General features: G+C 38.0%; 1 protein-coding gene across 2 annotated transcripts; it reads right to left on the bottom strand.

Annotated features, from left to right (window-relative positions):
• Window positions 1–318: 318 nt before the first annotated feature.
• On the bottom strand, window positions 319–22,734 carry PRKAR1A (protein kinase cAMP-dependent type I regulatory subunit alpha). 2 transcript variants are annotated; one of them, XM_034412692.3, is made up of 12 exons: window positions 22,300–22,734; window positions 19,793–19,861; window positions 19,178–19,363; window positions 15,882–16,055; window positions 15,080–15,171; window positions 13,788–13,849; window positions 12,806–12,852; window positions 10,582–10,740; window positions 9,135–9,195; window positions 7,679–7,800; window positions 7,145–7,226; window positions 319–2,695 (listed from the first exon to the last, which is right to left on the bottom strand). In XM_034412692.3, exons 3-12 carry the CDS (start codon window positions 19,352–19,354, stop codon window positions 2,523–2,525), a joined length of 1,149 nt encoding a protein of 382 aa, XP_034268583.1. In that variant the 5' UTR covers window positions 19,355–19,363; window positions 19,793–19,861; window positions 22,300–22,734; the 3' UTR covers window positions 319–2,522. The 2 variants fall into 2 exon arrangements, with proteins under 2 accessions (XP_034268583.1, XP_034268584.1); XM_034412693.3 differs by having other exon boundaries at window positions 22,096–22,312.
• Window positions 22,735–23,665: the final 931 nt, after the last annotated feature.

Raw genomic sequence — 23,665 nt, 5'->3', positions numbered from 1 at the left:
CATTATTTAACTCAAAAGTAACTATTTTCCAAGGTGAAGCTCCTCTATAGCGATCCTAGTGAAAGAGAGCGCAGAGGGAATGAATGGCCGAGAGAGACAGGAGAAGAGCTACTACTAAGTCAGTGGTCAAATAGGAGAGGCCTGATCTACTTTGAAGAGCTGACAAGTTCATATTTAACAATACACAAGGAACTATGTTACATTAGCTAAGGTAAAAAGTGGGTCAGTATCAGAAAAAAGTAAGACCATCCCCAGCTAGTCTGTTCAAATCCAAGAATTAGCAGGGGAAGGGCCCACAAAAATGAAACACTGATTACATTTAAGAATTTAAATCATTTTATTGCTTTACCTGCCATTAGGACAATCTATAACAAAAGGAATATATTAGCACATACAATAAGTCAGACTTATAGTCAGGTAACAATACAAAAATGGTCCTCTGGTTTACTATAGCACTCTAGGGCAGTAGATTTTTTTTAATTTGCTAAGGTGACCTAGCAAAACAGATTATCTTCTAAAGCCCTGAATGTTAGCTAAGGCAAACTATACCAACTGTGGATTCAAACATATTTAAATTGCACACAAAGGTAAAGCTTTAACTGTGATTAATATTTAACTCAGACGTAGCTGGTTCATCTTAAAATCCTGTTGGTAAAACTACAAAAGGGAGTAAACAGCAAGCTAAAAAGACGCAGTAGTGAAACTTGATTAGAAAGCCTTATATAAAAAAATGTGCATTTTTTTTAGCGCTTACATAACATTTAAAATCTTTTTGGTGCTTCAACAAGGATCAAATCAAGCTTCAAAAATAACAAAAGGTATAAGGAAAAATAATCCCTGTAGATTTGAACTGAATAGAATTTAGAGAAAAAAGTAACATGGATCTCTGAAGAATGCAGGTGGATATCCTTACCTTACCAAGATGGTTAGGATGATCAGAAGGAATTAATAATGTATATTTTACATTTAATCCAAATCCAGATATGGGGACATATCAATGGCTGCCCACAGATTTTTTTCAAAGAATATGCTAAGGTTCCTATTCCTCCAACTGCAAAGTATGATTAGCAAATGTTCTTCCAACAGCCAGCAAGTCAGAAAGGTGTATACTAGGTCCAATTGTCCAAGGGAAGGGGCCGCTAACCGGGCAAGTAAGATTTGTTAAGAACAGTTTCATAAACAATGCAAAACACTTGCTGCCATATAAAGCTCTACAGTAGTTTTAGATCATTTAGGTTACAAATAAACTGACTTGCTTACATTCTCCAACTGTGAAATTCAATAAAGCTAGTGGATAGCACCGAGTGCCACACAGAATATTGTTAACACAAACCTGGTAAATACTGAAACACACTTCTGACTTGACAACAGGATTAACTTTCAAAAACTAGTTATTCCACTAGATCAATGAGAATGTGAGGCCAAACAAACTAGAGCATGTGTCTCCTTCCAGCTAAATATTTTAGGAGTTTGACAGGAAACAGGCATTGATTCTTCTGCTTCCTGTCTTTCATTTTAGCCGGAGTCCTATCATCTTCCTAAATTAGACTGTATATTCCATCCTGCATTGACCACCAGTTACATAAATAGCATCACTGAACTATCTGGTTCCAAAGTTAACAGGGAAGGCAAAGCTTGGAAAGGGCAGGCATAAGACTGCATACATAAGAATGCACCCTTCAGCTTCCTGTTCTAGATAGTGTGGATGGGGTGTTACAACTCACACTAGCTGAGGAGCAGTACACTAGTGTAAACACCTACGCCTATGTTCAGGGGTTTAGCACATTGGTTGCCCTTTGAGAAAAATCAGGAGGCATATATTATAAATATTCACATCTGAGAACAGGCAAAACTTTTTGCTGTGCCAAAGATAGCAACACTTGACAATAGTTGCCAAAACAAAAGCTTGTATACAAAAACCTGACAAACAATAACCAAGCCATCTTGAAATGGATACAGATGCACAAAACTATCAAACTTCTAACTCTGGTTTTACTAGAAGCTGATCTCAGTAAACTTAACCAAACATCACCCATATCCAGAACATTTTGCCAAGAGGTTGAGCTGAGAAGGTAAGTTTCTCCATCTGAGAAAAGTACAGTAGAAAGTGATCACAATCTAAAAGGAACATGGGACTCACTGTGGAGAACGCACGTTTAGAATTTCCCACTGTTACATCCTTAACTCTACTGCAATAACCTCGGTGCTCAGGAATTGTTCCCAGCAAAAGGAATGGCAGTCACTGGCCATACTGGACAGTGTACATTGCACAGAGAGAAGCAGTAACAGTAAAAGTTTCCATACAATTCCCTATTTTTCAATGGTGCTAGGAGCACCAAAATAATGCTCTAAAATTTAAAACGCTGTGAAAAGCAACTGCTTTCTTCCCGTCCCCCCACCCCACCCCACCCCCACTCTCAGACAGACAGGAAGCTGCAATAGCCAGTAGCCGTGTGGCTCTGCACAAGAGTAATGAAAACAGTCTGCGTTTGTGAAGCATGTATTTGAGAAGGAGGGAGACTTCAGACAGAGAGAGAGACAAAGCTGTTGTACTGCTGGATGTTCCGTTTCAGAATATCGGAGCATGGACCCAAGACACGCTCAAATCTGGGCCGATCAAGCTTTACACATTTTAAGGGGCCACGAGCAACAACAGTGGCAGCACGAGGACGATTCATTAATAGAGCTATTTCGCCTACAAGGGAAAAAAAGACATTTATTACAAATGGACCAAATAATGGAAAACTGATAACTTATGTACTGAACTAAAACTATGCTTTCATTATGAGAGAAAAACTATAATAATTCCTGAACTGCTGTAGCTATTTTTATTCTCATTAGTTCCCCCTAATGAGGCTTAGACAATTGTGGATAGCCCACCCTTTCTTCTCTTATCTCCTAAACAGGAAATATTTGGAAATGATTGTTGTGAAATTTCATCAACATAATACATCGTGCATTGTTGGCTTGTATGCTAACCTAGAGGTGGGCAACCTGATGCTCTAAGGATAAATGATATCTTCGTACCTGATTTTTGAAGCTTCCTCCAGCCATGATTTAAAACTGGAGAAAACTTCTGACATTTAAAGACAGGAAACACAACTAAACCTTTAAAATAAGTTTTACTTACATTAAAGCAATATTTTGGTTGGTTTAGTTTAGTTAGTTTAGTTTATTATATTTGTATACCGCCCTTCTCCCGAGGGACTCAGGGCGGTGAACAGCCATGGTAAAAACAATGTACAACAAAAATTAAAATCCCTCAGAACCCCAAGGGTGAAAAAGCAGAAAAAAAACCAAATCCCACAGGTATTCCAGGATTGCTCCACTCACTATGGCTCTCATACAGTCAAAAAGCAGAATATAAACTTTAGTAATTGGAAGATTGTCTATTCCTGCCTTAATATGAATAGAGATAAGTATTTCCATCTTCCTTCAAATGAAAACTAGACTTTTCTTTCAAGCAAAAACTAGATCTTAGACATTATAAATAAAATGTGTTAAGAATGAAGAGAATCCTTTTCACTCCATTTATTTCCTGTAGGAGAATCACCGATTATTATTCAATGCAATTTTGCTTCACAGCCTCAAAATTTGGGGAAGGATTCACTTGTTTCCAAGTAATAGTGAATATAGAGACTTTTTTCAAGCTCAAATGTTAAAAATGTTCTTTTACAGTGTTGTGGAATGGTGTTTTAAAGTAAAAAAATATTTTCAGAATTCCCAATAGACATTAAATCTGGATTAAACATACCGTGTTTTGAATCCCCTCCCCTTTTAGATTTATTTGTAATAATCCACAATTGATTTAACACTACTTGTGGTTGCAGGTTTTGTACCTATTGCTCATTGTTAGTGTCGCATAGTACCGCCCCAGGCACCTGATGGAACCTGATAGGTTCCAGACGGAGCTTGGGCCATTCCCTGAGGCTCTGACTCACGCCTCAACTGAAGACCTAGTGGCCGCCTGGGATAGGGCGGCCGCTGGAGCTTTGGATCGGGTCGTGCCTTTGCGGCCTCTGACCCGGCGCCGGTCTCACCTGGCTCCTTGGTTCACTGAGGAGCTGAGGGAGATGAAGCGCCGGAAAAGACACCTGGAGAGCAGTTGGAGGACCAGCCTTTCTGAATCCGACCGAACACTGGTAAGATCTCATATTATGACTTACCTAGTGGCGATAAAAGCGGCAAAATGTAACTATTTTACCACTCTTATTGTATCATCAGATAATCGCCCGGCCGCCCTGTTTAGAGTGACCCGCTCCCTGCTCCACCAGGGAGCGCGGGAGGAACCCTTGGAGCGCAGGGCCGAGGACTTTGTGCAGTATCTGTATGACAAAATCGCTCAGATTCAGGAAAACTTGGACTCTGACTGGGTAGATTCAGGAAGGATGATGGAGGCAGGTCTTGAGAATGTTATCTGGGAAGAGTTTGATGCTGTGACTCCCGAAGACGTGGACAGGATTCTGGGTAGACTGAGCACAGCCACATGTTTATTGGACCCATGTCCCTCCTGGTTGGTGCTGGCCTCTCGGGAGATGACACGAGGCTGGATCCAGGGGATTATAAATGCTTCATTGAGTGAGGGTGACTTTCCCGCCGCCTCGAAAGAGGCGGTGGTGAGGCCTCTCTTCAAGAAGCCTTCCCTGGACCCGGCAGTGTTAGCAAATTATCGTCCAGTCTCCAACCTTCGCTTTGTGGCGAAGGATGTTGAGAGTGTGGTGGCGCAACAGCTTCCCCAGTACCTGGATGAAACGGTTTATCTGGATCCATTCCAGTCGGGGTTCAGGCCTGGGTACAGCACAGAAACGGCACTGGTCGCGTTGGTGGATGATCTCTGGAGGGCTCGGAACAGAGGTTGTTCCTCTGTCCTGGTCCTATTAGACCTCTCAGCGGCTTTTGATACCATCGACCATAGTATCATGCTGCACCGGTTGGAAGAGTTGTGGGTGGGGGGCACCGTGTTGCGGTGGTTCTCTTTTCTCTCCGACCGGTCACAGTCTGTGTTGGCAGAGGTCGACTCCGAGGCACCTTATATGTGGGGTGCCACAAGGGTCGGTCCTCTCGCCCCTTCTGTTCAACATTTATGTGAAGCCACTGGGTGAGATCATCCGTGGTTTCGGGGTGAAGTACCATCAGTACGCTGATGATACTCAGCTGTACATCTCCATCCCGGACCACCCCAATGATGCCCTTGATGTGATGTCCCGGTGCCTGGAGGCCATGCGGATCTGGATGGGGAGGAACAAGCTCAGACACAACCCTTCCAAGACTGAGTGGCTGTGGTTTCCGGCATCCCGATATAGTCAGCTGGCTCCATCGCTGACTATTAGGGATGAGATCTTGTCCCCCTCAGAGAGGGTTCGCAACTTGGGTGTTCTCCTGGATGCACGGCTGTCCCTGGAAGATCATATGATGGCCGTGGCCAGGGGAGCTTTTTATCAGGTTTGCCTGATACACCAGTTGCGTCCCTTTCTGGACCAGGATGCCCTGCGCACGGCCACTCATGCCCTCGTCCCGTCCCGTCTGGACTACTGTAACACTCTCTACATGGGGCTCCCCTTGAAGAGCACTCGGAGGCTCCAACTGGTCCAGAATGCGGCCGCACGGGTGGTTATGGGGGCGACTCGGCGCACCCACATAACACCCCTCCTGCGCAAGCTGCACTGGCTCCCGGTGGTCTTCCGAGTGCGATTCAAGGTGTTGGTCATCACCTTTAAAGCACTCCATGGCTTAGGACCGGGGTATATAAGAGAACGCCTTCTGCCAGCCTCCCACCGGCCAATACGCTCCCACAGAGAGGGGCTGCTCAGGTTGCCGTCGGTCAGACAATGCCGACTGGCGACACCCAGCGGGAGAGCCTTCTCTGTGGGGGCACCAGCCCTCTGGAATGAGCTGCCCCTTGAGATTTGTCTCATCCCCGACCTGCGTACCTTTCACCGCGCCTTGAAGACCCTCTTGTTCCAACAAGCCAGCCTGGCCCAATACGAATTTTAGAATGGGTGTATGTGTGTTTTAATCTATGGGCCAAATTTTTATATATTCAATTTTAAATTGTTTTAAATTTTGTATATTTATATGTATTTTAATATGGCTGTACACCGCCCTGAGTCCTTCGGGAGAAGGGCGGTATAGAAATCAACCAAATAAATAAATAAATAAATAAATAAATAAATAAATAAATAAATAAATAAATAAGAGTATGTATTTTAGAAAATGATACAATTCTATATAGGATTGATGGAAAAGTCAAAGTATGTGAGTCTGACTTCCCTCTTCTCACATTAATTTCAGTTAGAAAGAATAAGTTATGCTAACTACAGTTAACATAGGACAGGAGACTTCTTTGCATATCAAATGGCTTACTATTAATATAATTGGGCTTTGAGAAGTTAGCACAAAACAGAGTAAAGAAGCTAATTGCCTCATTCTAATCCCCCTCAGACAGCAGTGAAAATAATTTTCTCACATTTATGGAAATGTTCCATAATACCGTGGAAATATATTTAAAAGATAACTACAATATTCTTTCTTCAAATAATATGACACTGCTTTAACTCAATCCACACCCTATTCCAAAGATCATAATGACAGATAATAAATTATCTAGATAGGGGACTTTTATTTCAATCAATGTCTGATGTTCCAATCCAAAGCTCTTATGACAGATTCCAAGCCAGAATTTAAAAAGATTGGTAAGGACATAAAGCTATTCTGTCATCACCAGCCAAGAAGAAAGTAAATCACCTTCACTAAAATCTATTTATCTCTGAGGAATATTGCATCTTTTTCAAGCAACTTTTACTATGCGGATTAGTATCAGTTTGATGCAGCGGTGAAATCCACTTACCTTCGCTACTGGTTCGGGAACAGAAGTGCGTGGGAGCACACGCGCTATCTGCGCATGCGCAGAGGGTAAAAAATGAGACATAATGACGTCCCAGTGGGTGGGCGGAGCCTCCTGCTGCCGGCCCTACCGGTTTGCGCGAGCCAGATAGATCTGGCTGGATTTCACTGCTGCTTTGATATCAATTATTTCCTGCTGGTGCAATGCATTTCCCTGACTTAAGCACTTACAGAGACATGGTGAGATAACACTGATGTGCTTATGGGAGGTGGAAGGGATGGAAGATAAAGGAAAACTCACCAAAATAATCAGAGGGTGCAAGTCTGCCCACTTCAACAAATTCTTCGTGCTCTGACCTGCGCTGCAACACAGCAGCTGTACCCTATAAAGGAATCAGAGGGTTAGTGACAGTTTTTTTTCTATTTGCCAGAACAACAGTTTCATCATAAATTCAGAAAGCAGAGGCATCTCCATTTAATAACTCAAATTAATGTGTTCCCATAACCCTTAAGACCTACTGAGAGAGGCTGTGTGTCCATCCTTGGTGCCATATATTACCCACAAGTTTGTTTTATAATCAAACTGGATATTCTTTCTGCTGTATGGTTTTTTTTTAAAATCATATTCTCCAATCATGATCAAATAATTAAATTTACTGAGAGCTATTTCAAACTCAGTGAAGTATTGCTAGTACTTTTACATACATTTTCAAAAATACAATCACATTTCATGATAGGGATTGGACTCTAATATTGAAAAAAAAAATCAGAGTTAAATCAAGAGAAATGAAGCTAAAACTGTAACTAACAAGCAATACATACTATTATTACTCACCTCTAATATAATGAAAAATTCATCTCCAGGTTCTCCCTGCACCACGATTTTTTGTCCATCCTCAAACTGTACTGGCTCTAATGCATCAGCCACTGTGAGACGTTCCCATTTGTCAAGGGATTCTAAATTAAAAGGTAAGTATTTAATAGCGAATTTTGCTGGGTTGCAAAGATTTATAAATAAGGTATTTGTTTACTTAAAATGAGGGTTTTCTGCTCCTATCTACCCCAGCATCCATTATGCAGGCTATTCAATCGCAATCTCTCACTTTACTACAAACAATTTAACATTCATTGACATCACAAATTTGGCAATTCAAATAATAACATCTCAACAATGCCAAAAGGGTTGTCAAGGTCCTTTATAGCAGATTAGGTGATTATGTTTTAATTAGTAGGCCAGGACTAAAATAACTGTGCCCTCTTAAGTTACTGAAATACAAATTCCAATATCACTCAATACTGGTCACGCAATTGCGGCTGCTGGAAGTTAAGAGCCTGCAACTTAATGCGGAACTTTTAGTGTAAGCACTGGCTATTCTAATGGACATCTCTGCATACTGGTAGCAATGTTCCAGGTTCAATAAGGAGATTCTCTTTCACTCACAGAGCTGGTAATACTCCATAGAAAACGCTCCAAAACAAACCCATTTTGTATCTATGTCGTAAGAAACAAAATTGCTCCCTAAATCAAAGTCAAATTAATTCTTATGGCAGTGGGTTATTCAAAATGTTATCTCTTCTTAACAGTTCATCAACATAAATAAGGTATTTTAAAAACAATGAAGTGATCAAAAATTGTCTTTAGAAATAGCTAAATGCTTACAATTGACAATACTGTAAATAGGTCATCATACAACTGATAACGTAACAGATCCTTACAAGCAGTAAGTTTCTCATGTACAGTTGCTTTCCTTTACAGCAAGGTTGCAAAAAATGTGACAATTTAATATGTATCACAGAAAGATGTTCTGAAGCAGTGGCTGGACTCTAAATCCTGTTTTGGAGACAGGCTACATGAGTACATAAACAAGTCAATGATATGGGCACGGGTGTGCGCAAACACACACAGATATATAGGAAGCATAAAGATGTAAGAAAAGAGTTGAATAAAAAATAAAAGACTGAAGGACACCAAACAAAATGATGGAAGAAAATATTTAAGAGGAAGCTATATGCTGAAGAGCATACAGAAATTGAAACATTTTTTCTGCATTTTTTCAGCAATACAAGTTAGTCACAAACCAAACTTTTGTCAAAAGGAAGAACAAAACCCCAGAATTTGTTATTCAGACTATTGACAAAGTATAAGCAGGATGATAAAAAGATCAGCAGTACAATACAATGCAAAATAATAAATAAAAAGGAGAACAGCACCAACAAAATATAGAATAACAGAATGCATGTAATATTCTCTATCTGCCCATGTAGTAGTAACACCAAGAAATCACACTTACCAAGTATTGACACTTTACTAAGAAACTCTTCATACATTTTTCTCTTCCTCAGTGTGCTACCCTGGAAGTTGGGAAAGAAAATACACCTGAAAATCAGTATTATCTCTATTTTGCTGTTTTAGGAAGCCAGAATACTCTCCTGTCATGAGCATATTAAGGTCACAAATAGTTCTGAGTTCTTGGTTTGTTAGTTCCTGATTGAATGCTTGTACAATAAATAATAGTTTAAAAGAATATTATTTAGAGACCCAGAAGAGCAAAAAGGTGACTTATATTTTTTTTAAAAATAAATGAACATAATATGCCATGCAGAGTCCTACACTAAGTATCTATATGGCATATTCGGTCCATTTATTTTTTTAAAAAATCAGTTTCATGTGCATCCATTTAGATGTCAGTGCGCTAAACTTGTTGCGAAAAGTTTTTGGCCTTTAAGAGGGTTTTTAATGTATAATACAAAAACAAAAGCTGCCTTGGGACTTAGATATCTGATCCAATATTCACATGAATTATATTCTGTTCACAGCATTTAATAGTGTGCTGTTATGGGCATGGCTCTCTACATAGTGTAGAGAGAAGTTATTTTCACTAATTGCTTTTTTTCTTGCACTTTCTAGCCATCATGAGACAAAACAAATTAATTATAAGCAAGAGCCTCTTATGTATTTCAATCAATTTAGTTTACAGTTGAAAAAACTGAATTTTATTAAAATGCTGATGATTGGAGTTTCATTGCCTTCCCATTTAAAGTGGGATTTAAGATTTTGAAGTGCAAATAAATTAAATGGCACATTAAAAATGAAAAACTAAACTTGCCCATCTTAAATGAAGTTCATGAGGTCAGGTTAGAGCATTACTGAGAACTCTGTAAAACAATACTCATTCAATATCATATTTAATAATACGGCTCAAGACTTCTAAGAAAACTGTTATGTCTGTAATTCACTTTTAACATTTACAATGCAGCAAGGGTGAATTTCAGAAACTGAGCTGTCAAGTCATTCATTTTCATTGATGAAAACAATAAATATGTTTGACTGGGATTTAGCAAGCTAAAATTGTATAAGTCCCACCACAAGAGTGGAAATTAAAGAACTGTGCCTCATTTTCGTATCACTTAGTATAAACAACCAATTTGTGACATCTTAATCATGAAGTAAGCACAGACATGATGTATTAAACTGATCACTAATATAAACATCCAATATCCATTTTGTGAAAGGCTACATTCAGATGAAATTATCACTACTCAGCTGTTCTTCAGTTCATTATAATTCTACTATTCATTAGAATATAATGAATATATACTATAATTCTACTATTCTACTATTCTTCAGTTCATTATAATTCTACTCAGTTCATTATAATTCTACTATTTACTGATATGCTTCCCCAAATACAGTATGCTATAAATGCATTGTTTCTTTCAAGACACTGAAATACTTACCATAAGAATTCTTCTATAGCTATCTCGATCTATACCCCACAGTTTCACGTTGGTTTTTGCTTTGACAGTTGCTGCTCGGGGTGTCCCATAGATCAGTGCAAGTTCTCCAAAGCTGCCCCCCTCTCCAACACTGGTGGCCCATTCACTGTTCACATAAACCTGGAGGAGGAATATATAGACATTTATTTCAAAATATATTTTCTTTTGGTTTTGATATGTACTTTGTTAATTCTAGCTTTTTTAAAAAAATAAAATCTTTTTACATTCTGTTTTAAATTTTGTTAACAGCATCGAGGCCTTTCCAGAACAGAATGAAATCAAACAAATAACATCTTAATAATTTCTCATGTGTTCATAATATGCAAATGCCGAGAGGCTGCTCCTGTTTGGAAAAATGTTTAAGGATTATTTGCATGATAAAAGGGTTCACTCTATTTATTTACCCCAATTATTTACCCCAATTTACCTAGGGTGCAAGTTACTTTTCATTAATTACGTGCCATCAAGTAATTGTTGACTCTCAAGTGACTGCATAGAGGATGATCTGTCTTCAACCTGATCCCTCACATCTTTCAATGATAAACCCACTGGCGTTCAATCCATCCACTTTGCTACTAGTCACCCTATTCTTCTTTTTCTATCTTCATTTCATAGCATTAAAAACTTCTCCACAGAGCTAGGTTGTCACAAAATGTATCCAAAATGTGGTAATATGAGCCTGGCCATTGTGCTTTGACTGAGAACTCTGGAACAATTAATCCTATGGTCCATTTATTTATTTTTGGCTGCCCAAGATATTCTCTAAAGGATCTTCTCCAACACCAAGGTTCAAGAGATTAATACTCTTTCTATGCTGCCTTTTCAAAAGTATTACTAAGATATATATTTTTTTACACTTATAGACTGCTCCAATCTGAATGGCTTTAGCTGTATACACGTAGTCCTTGACCAGGGGTGTCAAACTGGCGGCCTGTGGGCCGGATGCATCACACGCACGCCAACGCCCACCCCAGTTCTGCAAATGGGGAAAACGTCATGAAACATCACATGATGGCAACATGACATGGTGAGTTTGACACCCATGTCCTTGACTTATAACCACAACTGAGCTCAAAATTTCTGTTCCTAAGCAAGGCAGTTGTTAAGTGAGTTTTGTCCAATTTTACGATCTTTTCTGCCATAGTTGTTAAACTAATCATTGCAGTTATTAAGTGAATCATACCATAATTAAGCGAATCTGGCTCCCCCCATTTACTCTGTAGTCAGAAGCTGGCTGGGAAGGTTACGCATGGTGATCACATGACCCCAGGACAGGACAACTTCATAAATACATGCCAATGGCCAAGAACTCAAATTTTGATCATGTGACCATGGGGATGCTGTAATGGTCATAAGTTTGAAAACTGGTCATAAGTCACTTTTTCCAGTGCCATTATAACTTCAAACAGTTACTAAATGAATAGTTGTAAGTTGAGGACAACCTGTATTTGAGCAATCCAAACAGTGAACAATGCCATATCTTTAAAACAATCCATTCAATAGAGATATACAGGGCTATGACAAAACTATAAAAACAGATACGTGCCAATGTAGGGCCCAGGTTCTGCTGAAATAAAATCATTTTGAGAAAGTTCTTGAGCATAAGGATGGGAGTGAATCAAGCTTCCAGGAGGGAGCATTGTGCGATACTGTGGGAGTTATTACTGAAGAGGCCAGTCTCCTGGATCAAGTCCCCTTGTATCTCCTATAGGACGGGGAAACCCAGGCCAAGCTCTTTACATTGAAACTAAATTTATTAAATTTGTATGCCACCCAATTTGCAATGACTTTGATAGTTATTGTTCATACTTTTCATTCCTGATTACTTAAAGTACCAGGAAAATATGCTACAATTATTATTTGGAATTAATAATGAAAACTTCTTTATCAGTTTATCACTACGTAATGATTTTATAAGCCATGATTAAAATAAACTGCTTAACACAGTTAAAGCACCAACCAATATCTTAATTTGGTCTCAACAGTAGCCTGTGCTCTATCAGAAAATATCAGAAAATGCATGACTAAAGTAAATTTAGAGAAAGGCCACAATAGAGGGTCAAATCCCAACTGGTTATTTGCATTGTATTTAATAATCATGACCATCTTTAATATTACCATACACATATTAAAATTATGCAACAACACTAGATCAATATATTTAAGGAAGGGGGAAAAAACTTACATCCATTTCTCCTTGATCAACAACATAGAAGTTATCTCCTTCATCACCTTAAGAAAGAAAAGAACAGTATGTAAAATAACTTTCCTAATCATTTAAAAAGCATTAGAGATGTGCCTTTTAATTTTAGCATCAACAGAACTTTTTAGATCGAATATCAATCAACATAATACGTACAATTACAATTTTATATTTAGCATAATTTTACAATATTCAGTATTTCTTTCAGTTCTTCGTGCAAATTTATGCAAATTAGACTTTGTATTCCATGTCTAACTATTAATAAAAAAGATGGAGCTATTCAGCTATGATTGGATAGTTAAGGACCAACCAGCTTACCTCAAGTCAATGTAAAAGCTTCTGCAAAAACCAATGCTGGCTGCTATTTGTTTTTAAGATTTGTATCCTTAATCCTAACCAATTTATCAAAGCATTACCAAAAAAAAAAAAAAAAATAACTTACATCAGAAGAAACCCCTAATATATTGCATAGTGAATACTGGTAGTCCTCAATTTACAACCAGAGTTGAGCCCAAAATTTCCTGTTACTTACTGAAACAGTTAAATGAGTTCTGTCCCATTTTATGCCCTTTCTTGCCATGGTTGATAAGTGAATCACTTCAGTTGTTAAGTGAATCTGACTTCTCCACTGATTTTGCTCATCAAAAAGTTGCAAGAGGTGATCATATGATACAGGGACACTGCTATCGTCATAAATATGAATCAGTTGTCAAGTGTCTGAAGTTTGATTATGTGACCATGGAGACGCTGCAACGGTTGTAAGTGTGAAAAGGGATCATAAGTCACTTTTTTTCAGGGCCGTTGTAACTCTGAATGATCACTAAACCAACTGTTGTAAGTCGAAAACTATCTGTAATATATTTAGAACATCTTTCTATATCAAGTCCTATGTCATAAAAAAACAAAGTGTTACGTAAAACCTTAGAAGTTAAATAAATTCCAATCAAAAAAATAAATCACATACCTTGCTGTATCACAGTCTCACCAGCAATATAAGTGACTGGAAACATCGCATCAAATATATCACTGAAAGAGAATATAGATTTACTCAGCATAAAAGGAAAAAGTGGAACACATTTATGCTAATATTGTCAATTGACATTCACTTGCTGAAATGAGGTGTTATTTCCTACCTCATTCCATTTTCATAATGGAATCTGTAACAATGTGAACAGTCCACTGTTTCCTATTTTTCAATTCTAAGACAATTATAATGAACACCATTTTTAAAATACAACTAAAAATTGGCTTTGCCAAAAAAAATCCTGCTTGATTAGTTAGAGGAAGACTCAATATTAAAAATATCCATGCAGCCTTAGTTTGAGTAAATTAAAGAGCACTTCTACATGTTTTATAACACAGATATGATTATTACTCCCGACATGTGGTACAAGGAAGAAGGTATAAATTATTATAAAATAATCCCAAACTTAAATTCATAAAACAAAGTTTATCTGAGTTGAAAACTAATTTGAGAGTAGTAATTGTGCCAAACAAAAGACAATGATAGATTTTTCTTCTTTAATCTTACAATTCACCTTTAGTTATGTTTCTAGTCTTGCCTAGGAAGTAAAAAAAAGTAGATTGCAAACGCTGGGAGTGACATGAGGTTACTATAATACTCTATGGAATACATAGTCTAGGAGGAATATTCCATAGACACAACCTCCTGAGGATGCAAAAGCAAATTCTTATGAGATTTTCAGAGTTTGCCAGATCCACATTTTTTTTTATTTTGAACTGACAAAACTTTGAGCAGGCAAGCCGTCATTCTAATTTGTATGCAGCAGTCTCAAAGCCTGCTGCATTCAAAACAGAACAGTAGTTCTGATGCAGCACAGTCTGTTTGAGCTGCATACAGAGCAATCCACACTTTCCATTCAATGTACATCTGTCAATATAGAATGAGTCAAATCCAAGTTCAATTTCAGGCATATGTTAACAATTGAAATTGAGATCCTTGCCTTTACCTTTAAAAAACTACCTTTCAGGCAAAAACCAATGAGGAGTATTCAGTTAGAAACTTTAATTACCACCTTTAAATATTTTAAGTAATTAATTCTAAAAGCTATACACTGGGTTTCTTCTAAATTGAGTTTCATATAAGATTCACATAAGAATTTTTGCTGCAAAAAAAAATAATGAAATCAGCTGGGAAACCTTAGTTCAAAGTTAAATTTTAAAAAGCCCCCAAATCCAATGGAAAATAATCCTTGATATTCAGTCTCTAGTTTGATTTAAATGAAGAGACCCTACCTTCTTTCATTGTCATCAAGATGAGCAAAGAGCACATTCTTCTCTATGGCTTTCGCCAAGGCAGCCATTGTTTTATAATCCTTTGGAATAACCTGCAATATGGAAGATACCCACAACGTTTTAGCTGAAGGCACTTTAAGTGATTTATCATTCATCCCTGAATTCCAGCTTTTTTTTATTTGACACAATCATATACCATTTTTCTGAAGAGGTAAATTTAATCTAACATGATATACTTATTAATTTGAAAGAAAAAAATACAAATCATCAAACGTATTGTTTTGCCAACATTCTGAATACAAATTCAGAAAAAAAATTAAATGAGTGTTATTCTTCCCAAAGAATAGCAGATCTATTCATTTAAAGAAAAATATAGAAGTCTGAAAATACAGGAAAAAATGTTTGCCATTTGCTGTATTAACTATAGTGTATTAGAATCCATCTCCTGAACATCCAGATAATTTAAAACATGTTGATTTTGCTGGCAAGATAAAATGAATAAAGCAACAAAACTTTTGTCTTACTCGTCCCTCTTGCTGGCATAATGGCACCAAGAAATAAGTCAACATTTTAATGATTTTCTCATAATTCAGGTTCTTAAAACCAGGCTTTGACTAAACTATACAAAAGCCATATAGATCATACAGATGGTATCACAGGAGAGCTAACATCAGAAAAATGTGAGATGAAATCATACAATAGAATCAGTTTGACTCCTCCAAACAGGTTCCAGTGGCCAAGGAAAAAATAATATACAAGTCATGAAGTAAGGCTTATATGAAGTAACAATTTGAAGCAACACCTTTCTAACATAAGAGGCAGCATCCTCTTCAGTGTAAACCTCTGCACTAATGGCACCACGCCTTCTGCGACCTTTAACCACTGGGTTCATCGGTGGTGGTGGAGAAATTTCATCTTCACGGGAATCTGTGCGAGAGCTGGCTTTCTGCTGACTGATAAACTGCTTTGTTTCTTCCTAGAAGGAAACAGAAATTTAAGCCATATAGACATTATAGTTTATTTCTTCTTTCTTAATTGTTTTACTAAACTCATACACAGTGACACATATACAAACTATCTGGTTGAAACTGGATCACATACTTATTAGAAACCAAAATTCATTCTTGTCAACTATCTTGCACTTAGAATTGCCTAAAGTTATTACTGATTCTTAGCAGAAGTCATTTTAAGCTGCCAAGTACATATGAATACTTGAACTTAATTAAATTACTGAATCAATAAGGTGACATAGGCTTTGATACAATCAGATTGCATATTGTATTAAACTTTAAAAAGGGAAGAGATACTTTTACACTTCTGCAAGTTTAGAGCAATCTGCATTACCCTTCTTTGTTTTAGAAAAAAGAGAGGCAATTTATAAATCCTGAAGCCCTAATGATCTGAAAAATCTTATCATTACCTGCTAGAGTAATTTTTAAAATATAATGCTGAAATTCTTATCTAGCAGTTTGCATAAATTGACAATTAGATTCTGCTCAATGGTTTTGTAACTTTTAAAATAAAAATAATTTAACATTATTTTAATTAATCAATTTTAATTACGATCATTTTAAAATCATAAAATGTAACTTTTTGTGAATTAAAATGTTATATATCACATATGACAACAGAAAAAAGACAATTAGCAACTTACATATGTAAAACAACATAAATTTATGAAATTTGCTGGTTCAACAGTGAATGTCTCTTTTTGGAATACAATTTTTTTTTTAATTTGATTTATATGCCGCTCTTCTCCGGAGACTCAGGGTGGCTTACAATGCGTTAAGCAATAGCCTTCATACTTTTGTATATTTATACAAAATCAGCTTATTGCCCCCACAAACTGGGTCCTCAATTTACCCACCTTAGAAAGGATGGAAGGCTGAGTCGACCTTGAGCCTGGTGAGAATTGAACTTGCAGTAATTGCAGGCAGCTGGATGTTAAATGCTGCTTTAGGAGGCATTAGCCTCCTACGCCACTTAGGCTCCTATCCTATAAGTAATTTATTAGACAAGCAATATAACTAGCAATTCAGTTCTTGTGTTGTGTAGTGTAGTGTAGAGGCTGTTTTAGTAAGCAACATTTTAAGAATTAAGATGGGTTAATTCTCTCATGATGGAGAATCTCATGATGGAGAATAACAATGAAAAATGTGCAAGAATGTATCACAGCTATGCACATGACCAGGATTTTCTTTTAGATCATGGGTAGATTTGAGAGTGAAATCTCAATCGGGGGAAATATTCATTATTCATGGCAATCCATTGAAGTAGATACTATATTATTACAACAATTTACATAATTGTCATACATGCAAATTATGTCAATAATGACTATCATTATGCAATCTATGCTAAATTATGCAAATCACTATGGAAATTTGGGACACTGCTTATAAAGCTATTGCATTGTACTATTTATACTTGAAACCCGATTTTGAAGAAAATAAAAAAATATAATTTTTAATATTTTATTAAACATAAGACCAATATAGTTTTAAAATAAACACACTTGCCTTAAGTATCAGTCCCTATTCAAAGGGTTCCTGCTAAAAAAAATCAACTAAAAAATCAGTACATTAATCTATCGGTTTTATACAATGCACTTCAAAACATTAAATTACAATGAAAAATTTCATATGTAAGAAACTTCTCTTGGATCCAGAAACAAGAATTTTACTGGCTGTCTCTTCTTCCCATGACAACACCCTGTAGAAATCAATTCCACTCTTTGTGGACCAAAGAGTCCTATGACCTGACACAAATGGGCACTAGAGGATAAGTAAATAGAAGAATTCAGAGATTCATGCTAGTGTCCAGTGAGATAGTCCTTTCGGCTGGCACAAGACATTTCTGAATCCAAGCCAGGAACTTAAAAGCTCACACAATCACTTGACTGCTTTTAGAAAACTGCATAATTCAATGTTTGGATCAAGCCAAATTCAAAGCTGCATGGATCACAAGAGTCTTACCTATCAAAGTAATGTTTATGTATCCATCCTTAAAGGGTAAATTAAAAGTACTTATACATAATTATCAATATATGTGCAAAGTGACTCTTCTACACAAAACATAGGTTTTTCTAATATTATGTCCCAAGAGAATTAAATGTATTAATCTAACAATTCAGAGCGACTGCAGAAAACGCTAAATATTGGTCTTGTGATATGCCTTTAGATAATCAGCTGCCATGCCATGAATGTTGCTGACCTTCTCTCCTTCCACAGAATGTTGACATAGAGATAGGAGAAGCTGTTACTGACACAGCAGTCAAAGAACAAGAAGAAAGTATTACTGTAGCCATGTTGTGCAGTAAACACAATTTATGTATTTGGATCTTTTTGAATGTGTATAAAATGGTTGCAGGTATGCAAAATGTTTAGCCAAACAGGATATAGATTTAACTGTACTTGCATGCATGTTAAAGTAGATTAGCTGTAACACTGGACTTTTTGTGTACTTTAGCATCTTGTGTAAACTCAGCCCACTTCGTTAATTAGTTCTATTTATGGCCTGTGTCCCCAAAATAGTTAATTCTGATTGGCAGGTTCCATGAACAGACACTCAATATGTTCAAACAAGTTCTGGCTAAAGTGAAGATCATATTTTATAAAGCATGTCAAAACCAGATTCTAGGATTATAAGAATAACATTATATGAAAACAATACCATATTTCTACGACAAATCTTATGGAGTTGATAATAAATAATAAGTTTTCTATCTTCCAATGATTCTTTTCATTTTGGACCATAATGTGCTTTTCATAGGCCTTTCTGTCCAGTTTGAAAATTGATGTTAAATTTGATTTTAAGAATATATTTAGTTTTTGTTTCTATGTGTGAAAAGCAAAGAACTAAAATATTCTAAATAAAAATCTCTTGAACCAAAGAGAGTTACTATGAATATTTTAAAAATCCAGAATCTTACACAAAGGAATCTGTCTCTGCATTTTCCTCAAAGTCCAGTCTTAATCATGTTTCAGAGAACTAAATAATGATGTACTTTTTTGAAAAGTTGATGTGCTCCAGGTCAAGCATAGGATTATTATTTTGAGAGTGTTTTTCTCATTTTCTTTTATGAAATTTAGTTTATACCTTTTCCAATCTTTCAAAGTATTCCCGGAGGAAGCCCATAGGTCTCTCAGGTCGCACTGTACAAAGCTGGACAATGCAATCTTTCAGGAGTTGCTGGATGTTATGTTTTTGGACGTAGTGCTCACATTCACGGAGGCTACGTTCTTCTTCACTGCTGCTACTGCTAGAGGCTGCCATTGCTGGTATCTGAAAGAAAACATATTTGAAACTCTAGCTTCCATTGCAATCTTAGTGTAGTAGTAGTGTACACTAGGTATATTAGACTTATGTCTCTCAGCAAACATAGCAGTTGAACATTAACGTATTTGCAGACATAGTACTTGGTTATAATATGAGGTGGGGGGGAGGGGATCAGAAAAAAAATATTAAAGCATAATTCAACCAAAACCCATGTTCAATTATCCTAGGAATATCAGAAGCTAAACTGCTTCCAATAATGAACATGATGGTAACATAATAAGATAAATGAAAATAAATGATTTTACTAATGATAGCTCTCAAGAAAAATATTGATTGGAAAGAAAGCTGCCATAATTAAATTAAAATATTCATTAGTGGATTTTTAAAAAAATAATTATGGAACTAAAGAGTTTATTTCAGATTATCACTACTTACTTGAGATGAAGTCAACAGCAACTACAGGTATGCACAGAATTTGCAGGAGACTGTTAATCCCAGTATCACCTTTCAAAACGGAAGTAAGAAAGTGAATAGTTGGAACACCCTATTAATACATGCTTTCCTATGTGACATATTTAGATACATGGCTATATTCTTAGAGTTCTAAACATATGCCTTGGATTACCATTGCTGAGGATAATTTGCCGATTAAATAAAAAATGAAAATGCTGAATAATCAATCTCCCCTTCAAAACACTGTATTTGTGTCAATTCTTGCAGAGTTTAAACATTACAGCAAACTTTTTTCTGATGGAACAGCACACATATAATTAGATGGCATTTACAATCATATTGTCTTAAATTCTATAGTATCAGCTGGCTCTTCTGTTTTGACAACTTGCATAATAAAGGTCAGTAACACACAGCTTAATTAAATGTCCAAGAATTACTCTGTGGCTCTATAACAGCTTGCAAATTAGTCTGTGGAAAAAACATTCACACTGTTGACAGTAGCAGCAGACAACAGTGCAAAAACCAGACAAGAAACTTTTTTCTCAAATATTTTATGAGGTATGCCAAATAGAAGTCATTCCATTTTTAGTAGAATTTACCTTAAGAACAATGGCAATGTATTTTTACACATAGCTATCAAGTGAAAATTCAATTCTATAAACACCTTTATGTTGCCATCAGTATTTGCAATGTGAAGAAAATGGATTCAAAGTAAAACCTGTCTAAATTCATTCCAATTAAAGTCTGCTTTCAGACAAAGAAAATATATTTGCTACCTACATGAATCATTAGGGATAAAAAAATATGAAGAAAAATCTAATCTATGAAAAGATTCTAAATGAGTGACAAAAAGAATCCTCTATCTTATTGAAATAATGCTGCATACCTGAAGGATAGACTATTACAAGACCCTAATAACAGTCTGAACCAACTTAACATATTTCAAGGTAATTCCCTATAATTCTCCCAAGGGGAAAAAAAGCAACTGGGAGTTACAAAATGTGTTCTTTCTGTTAAAAAGTAACTGTTCATTCACCAGGACAGGAAAACTAAGATATTCAAGAGACCATAAATTATAGGCTATTTTAAACTTAGCAGTTTTTATCTATGAGAACAGTATCTCTCATTTTAACCAAGGACTAGTCATTAAAGTCCTGATACCCTTATGAGTTTTAGTCCATTTCTATCAGGAGGAAACAAAATATTGACACAATCATCTGGAGGATGATTTTTACTATCCACACCCAGAGGAAAGCACCTTATATAATATGAGGCAAGTTGCAGCAACTCTCTGGGTATGATCGATCTACTGATTTTTCTATACAGAAACTTAGGAGTGCAAATTTAGCCCAACATGAAGCATTCTGGACAAGACCCAACAAACAGTGCCATTAAAGCATGTAAAATCAATCTAAACTCCCAGCGACTACATGGACATATCCACCATGTTTTGACAACACTACTGAAGTGGTTTGACATTCTCTACTTCTGGGCTGTGTGGTGTTTTTTTTTTCCCTTCCCATCCTGCTTGCTTAGATTTCCTGAGATCGGAGCAATCAACCATTAACCATGGTCTGCAACCACACTAAAGCAAGTGGTAAACTATGTAGCCAACTGCTAAGGGTTTGCTTTCCATACAATATGGGCTTGGAGATGTCCTAAAACAAATCAAAACATTGGAGACAGCAATCCAAGCATTAGTTCACTCCATCTCTTAACCAAACCACCAACACTACTTTTTTAAAACAAACAAACACAGACAAGACTTAATATATTAATAAATTCTGTTCCCAATACAATCCTGCCTTTTTAGGTAAATACAAAGTTTGTCCCCGAATGGAAGGCTCAAGTGGCTTATTTTAAAATAATAATAATAATAATAATAATAATAATAATAATAATAATAATAATAATAATAATAGATGTTCACCTCAAATAATCTATCAGTTAAGTGTCCCTCAAGACTTCGCCTCAACGGTTACCAGCAAAATAAATAAATAAATAAAATCCCCAGCCAGTAGCTACTTCAAAGCAGGACTTCGTCCCCAATTCCTTCTGGCTTTCTGCCTACGCGGCGACATCTCCCGGGAGCCGCGCTGATGCTCCCTCCGCTTCCCACGGCGCTCCTCTCGTGCAGAGGCGCCGCTTGTTTTCAACCGGTCCCCTCCCCCTCCAAAAAGCCAGCCACGGCGCGGTACCGGCCGGCCCCATGCCCCGCCCCCGCCCCCCAACACCCCACCCCCGCCCGGAGTACTTTGCAGCGTCCCCCCGCCCGAGCCCCTAACCTCGTCCCCTCAACGGTCCTCCTCCGCCTCGCCGCTCGACGGTTTCCACTGAGGCGAGAATGGAGTCAACGGAGGCCTGGCGTCTCCCGGATCAAAAGCCGCCTCAGCGCCTCTCATACCGGGCCTCGCTGCACCCCTGCGCGGCTGCGTAGCCCCCCTACCTCACCCTCCTCGGGAGAGACTCGAGGCCCGGCTCTGACTTACCCCGGGTCCGAGCGGCGACTCCCTGCTTGGGCCTCTCCGCGATGGTCGACCCCCCTCCTCCTCCTCCTGTCCCGATTTGCGGCCTCCTTCTCTTTCTCGGCAATCGCTCCCACCGGAAACCCAGCTCTCTCCGCCAATCACCGCCCAGCGTGACGTCAATGAGCCTCGTTCTCACTTGCCGAACCGTCCCCGTGGCAACCTTAAAGGGGACGGCGTCACGTTCCGTCCGCCTCTCCTTCCCCCGCTATACAGTAGTAGCAGAAGCCAGAGAGAGAAGAGGAGGAGGTGGGGGCGGGGGCTGGGGCAGGAGCGCCGCTGCGCGCAATTACTGGCTTTTCCTTTAATTCCCGCTGACGTCAGACTGCGGGTTGAAACGGCACCGTCGCCCTCCCCGTTCCCCGAGCGGGAAGCACGGGGCGATTGGGGGGGGGGGGAGGGAGTTGTTCCTTAGGAAGGGAGACCGAAGGCGTCCATATGGTGGCGGAGCCTCGGATTCGATCTTGCAGTGGTTGTGCAAAGTGGGCATCAGTCTAAAGTGTGGCATAAATGGAGCTGCCCGTTGCTTGCTGGCCATTTGCTGCAGCGAAAGCGGGAGGGTTTGTCTCGAAATGTAAATTGCATTTCTAAACTTTTGAGGTAATCCTATCTAACTTGGCGGCACTCGCCTTTCGATCTGGCAGGAAAAAAAATATGAGACTCGTGCAGACTCGTGCATTGTGATTTCTCAGACTCCCGGTAGCTAGGCAAACTGTCAGTTGTTGCGGAACTGCTACTTCCAGAAGCCCTCTCTCATCATCATCATCATCGGGGCTGCTGGGAGTTTGTAGGGAATTTTACAGAGGAGACTCTATCCTTGGACGTGGCTGGAGCGTTCTCGGAGACGCGATACATGCAAAGGGTTAAAAAGCTGTGGGTTTGTGTCTCAACGTTCTTCTGCATGTGGCTCTCTTCTGCTTGGATGCAAGCCGATGTATTTTGAACTACGGTATCCCTCCTTGCAAAATAGAAATTGCAATTTAAAAAGCTAAATTGCAGGGCATTTAAAATGGGCTGGGCTTCTGTTTATATTATGCTGCTGCTGCTTGGTAAACATCAAGTGTCGCAAGATACTTATTGAAGACAATTATGTATTATTTGCTACCAGGTTTGTATGATACTTTAGAATAGAATAGAATACAGAGTTGGAAGGGACCTTAGAGGTCTTCTAGTCCAACCCCCTGCTTAGGCAGGAAACCCTATACCACTATATCACATCAAAATACTATCAATGTATAGCAAATTATTGAAAGCCCAAGTTAATGTTGAAGTGCATGGCATAAATAAAAGTGTTGTGTATGTAGATTTTGGGCGGGCAGTTTGAATTAAC

This window comes from Pantherophis guttatus, chromosome 2, assembly GCF_059756535.1.
Source record: "Pantherophis guttatus breed Tessera chromosome 2, ASM5975653v1, whole genome shotgun sequence".
NCBI classification, from domain to species: Eukaryota; Metazoa; Chordata; class Lepidosauria; order Squamata; family Colubridae; genus Pantherophis; species Pantherophis guttatus.
This window is presented reverse-complemented; position numbering and strand designations above follow the sequence as displayed.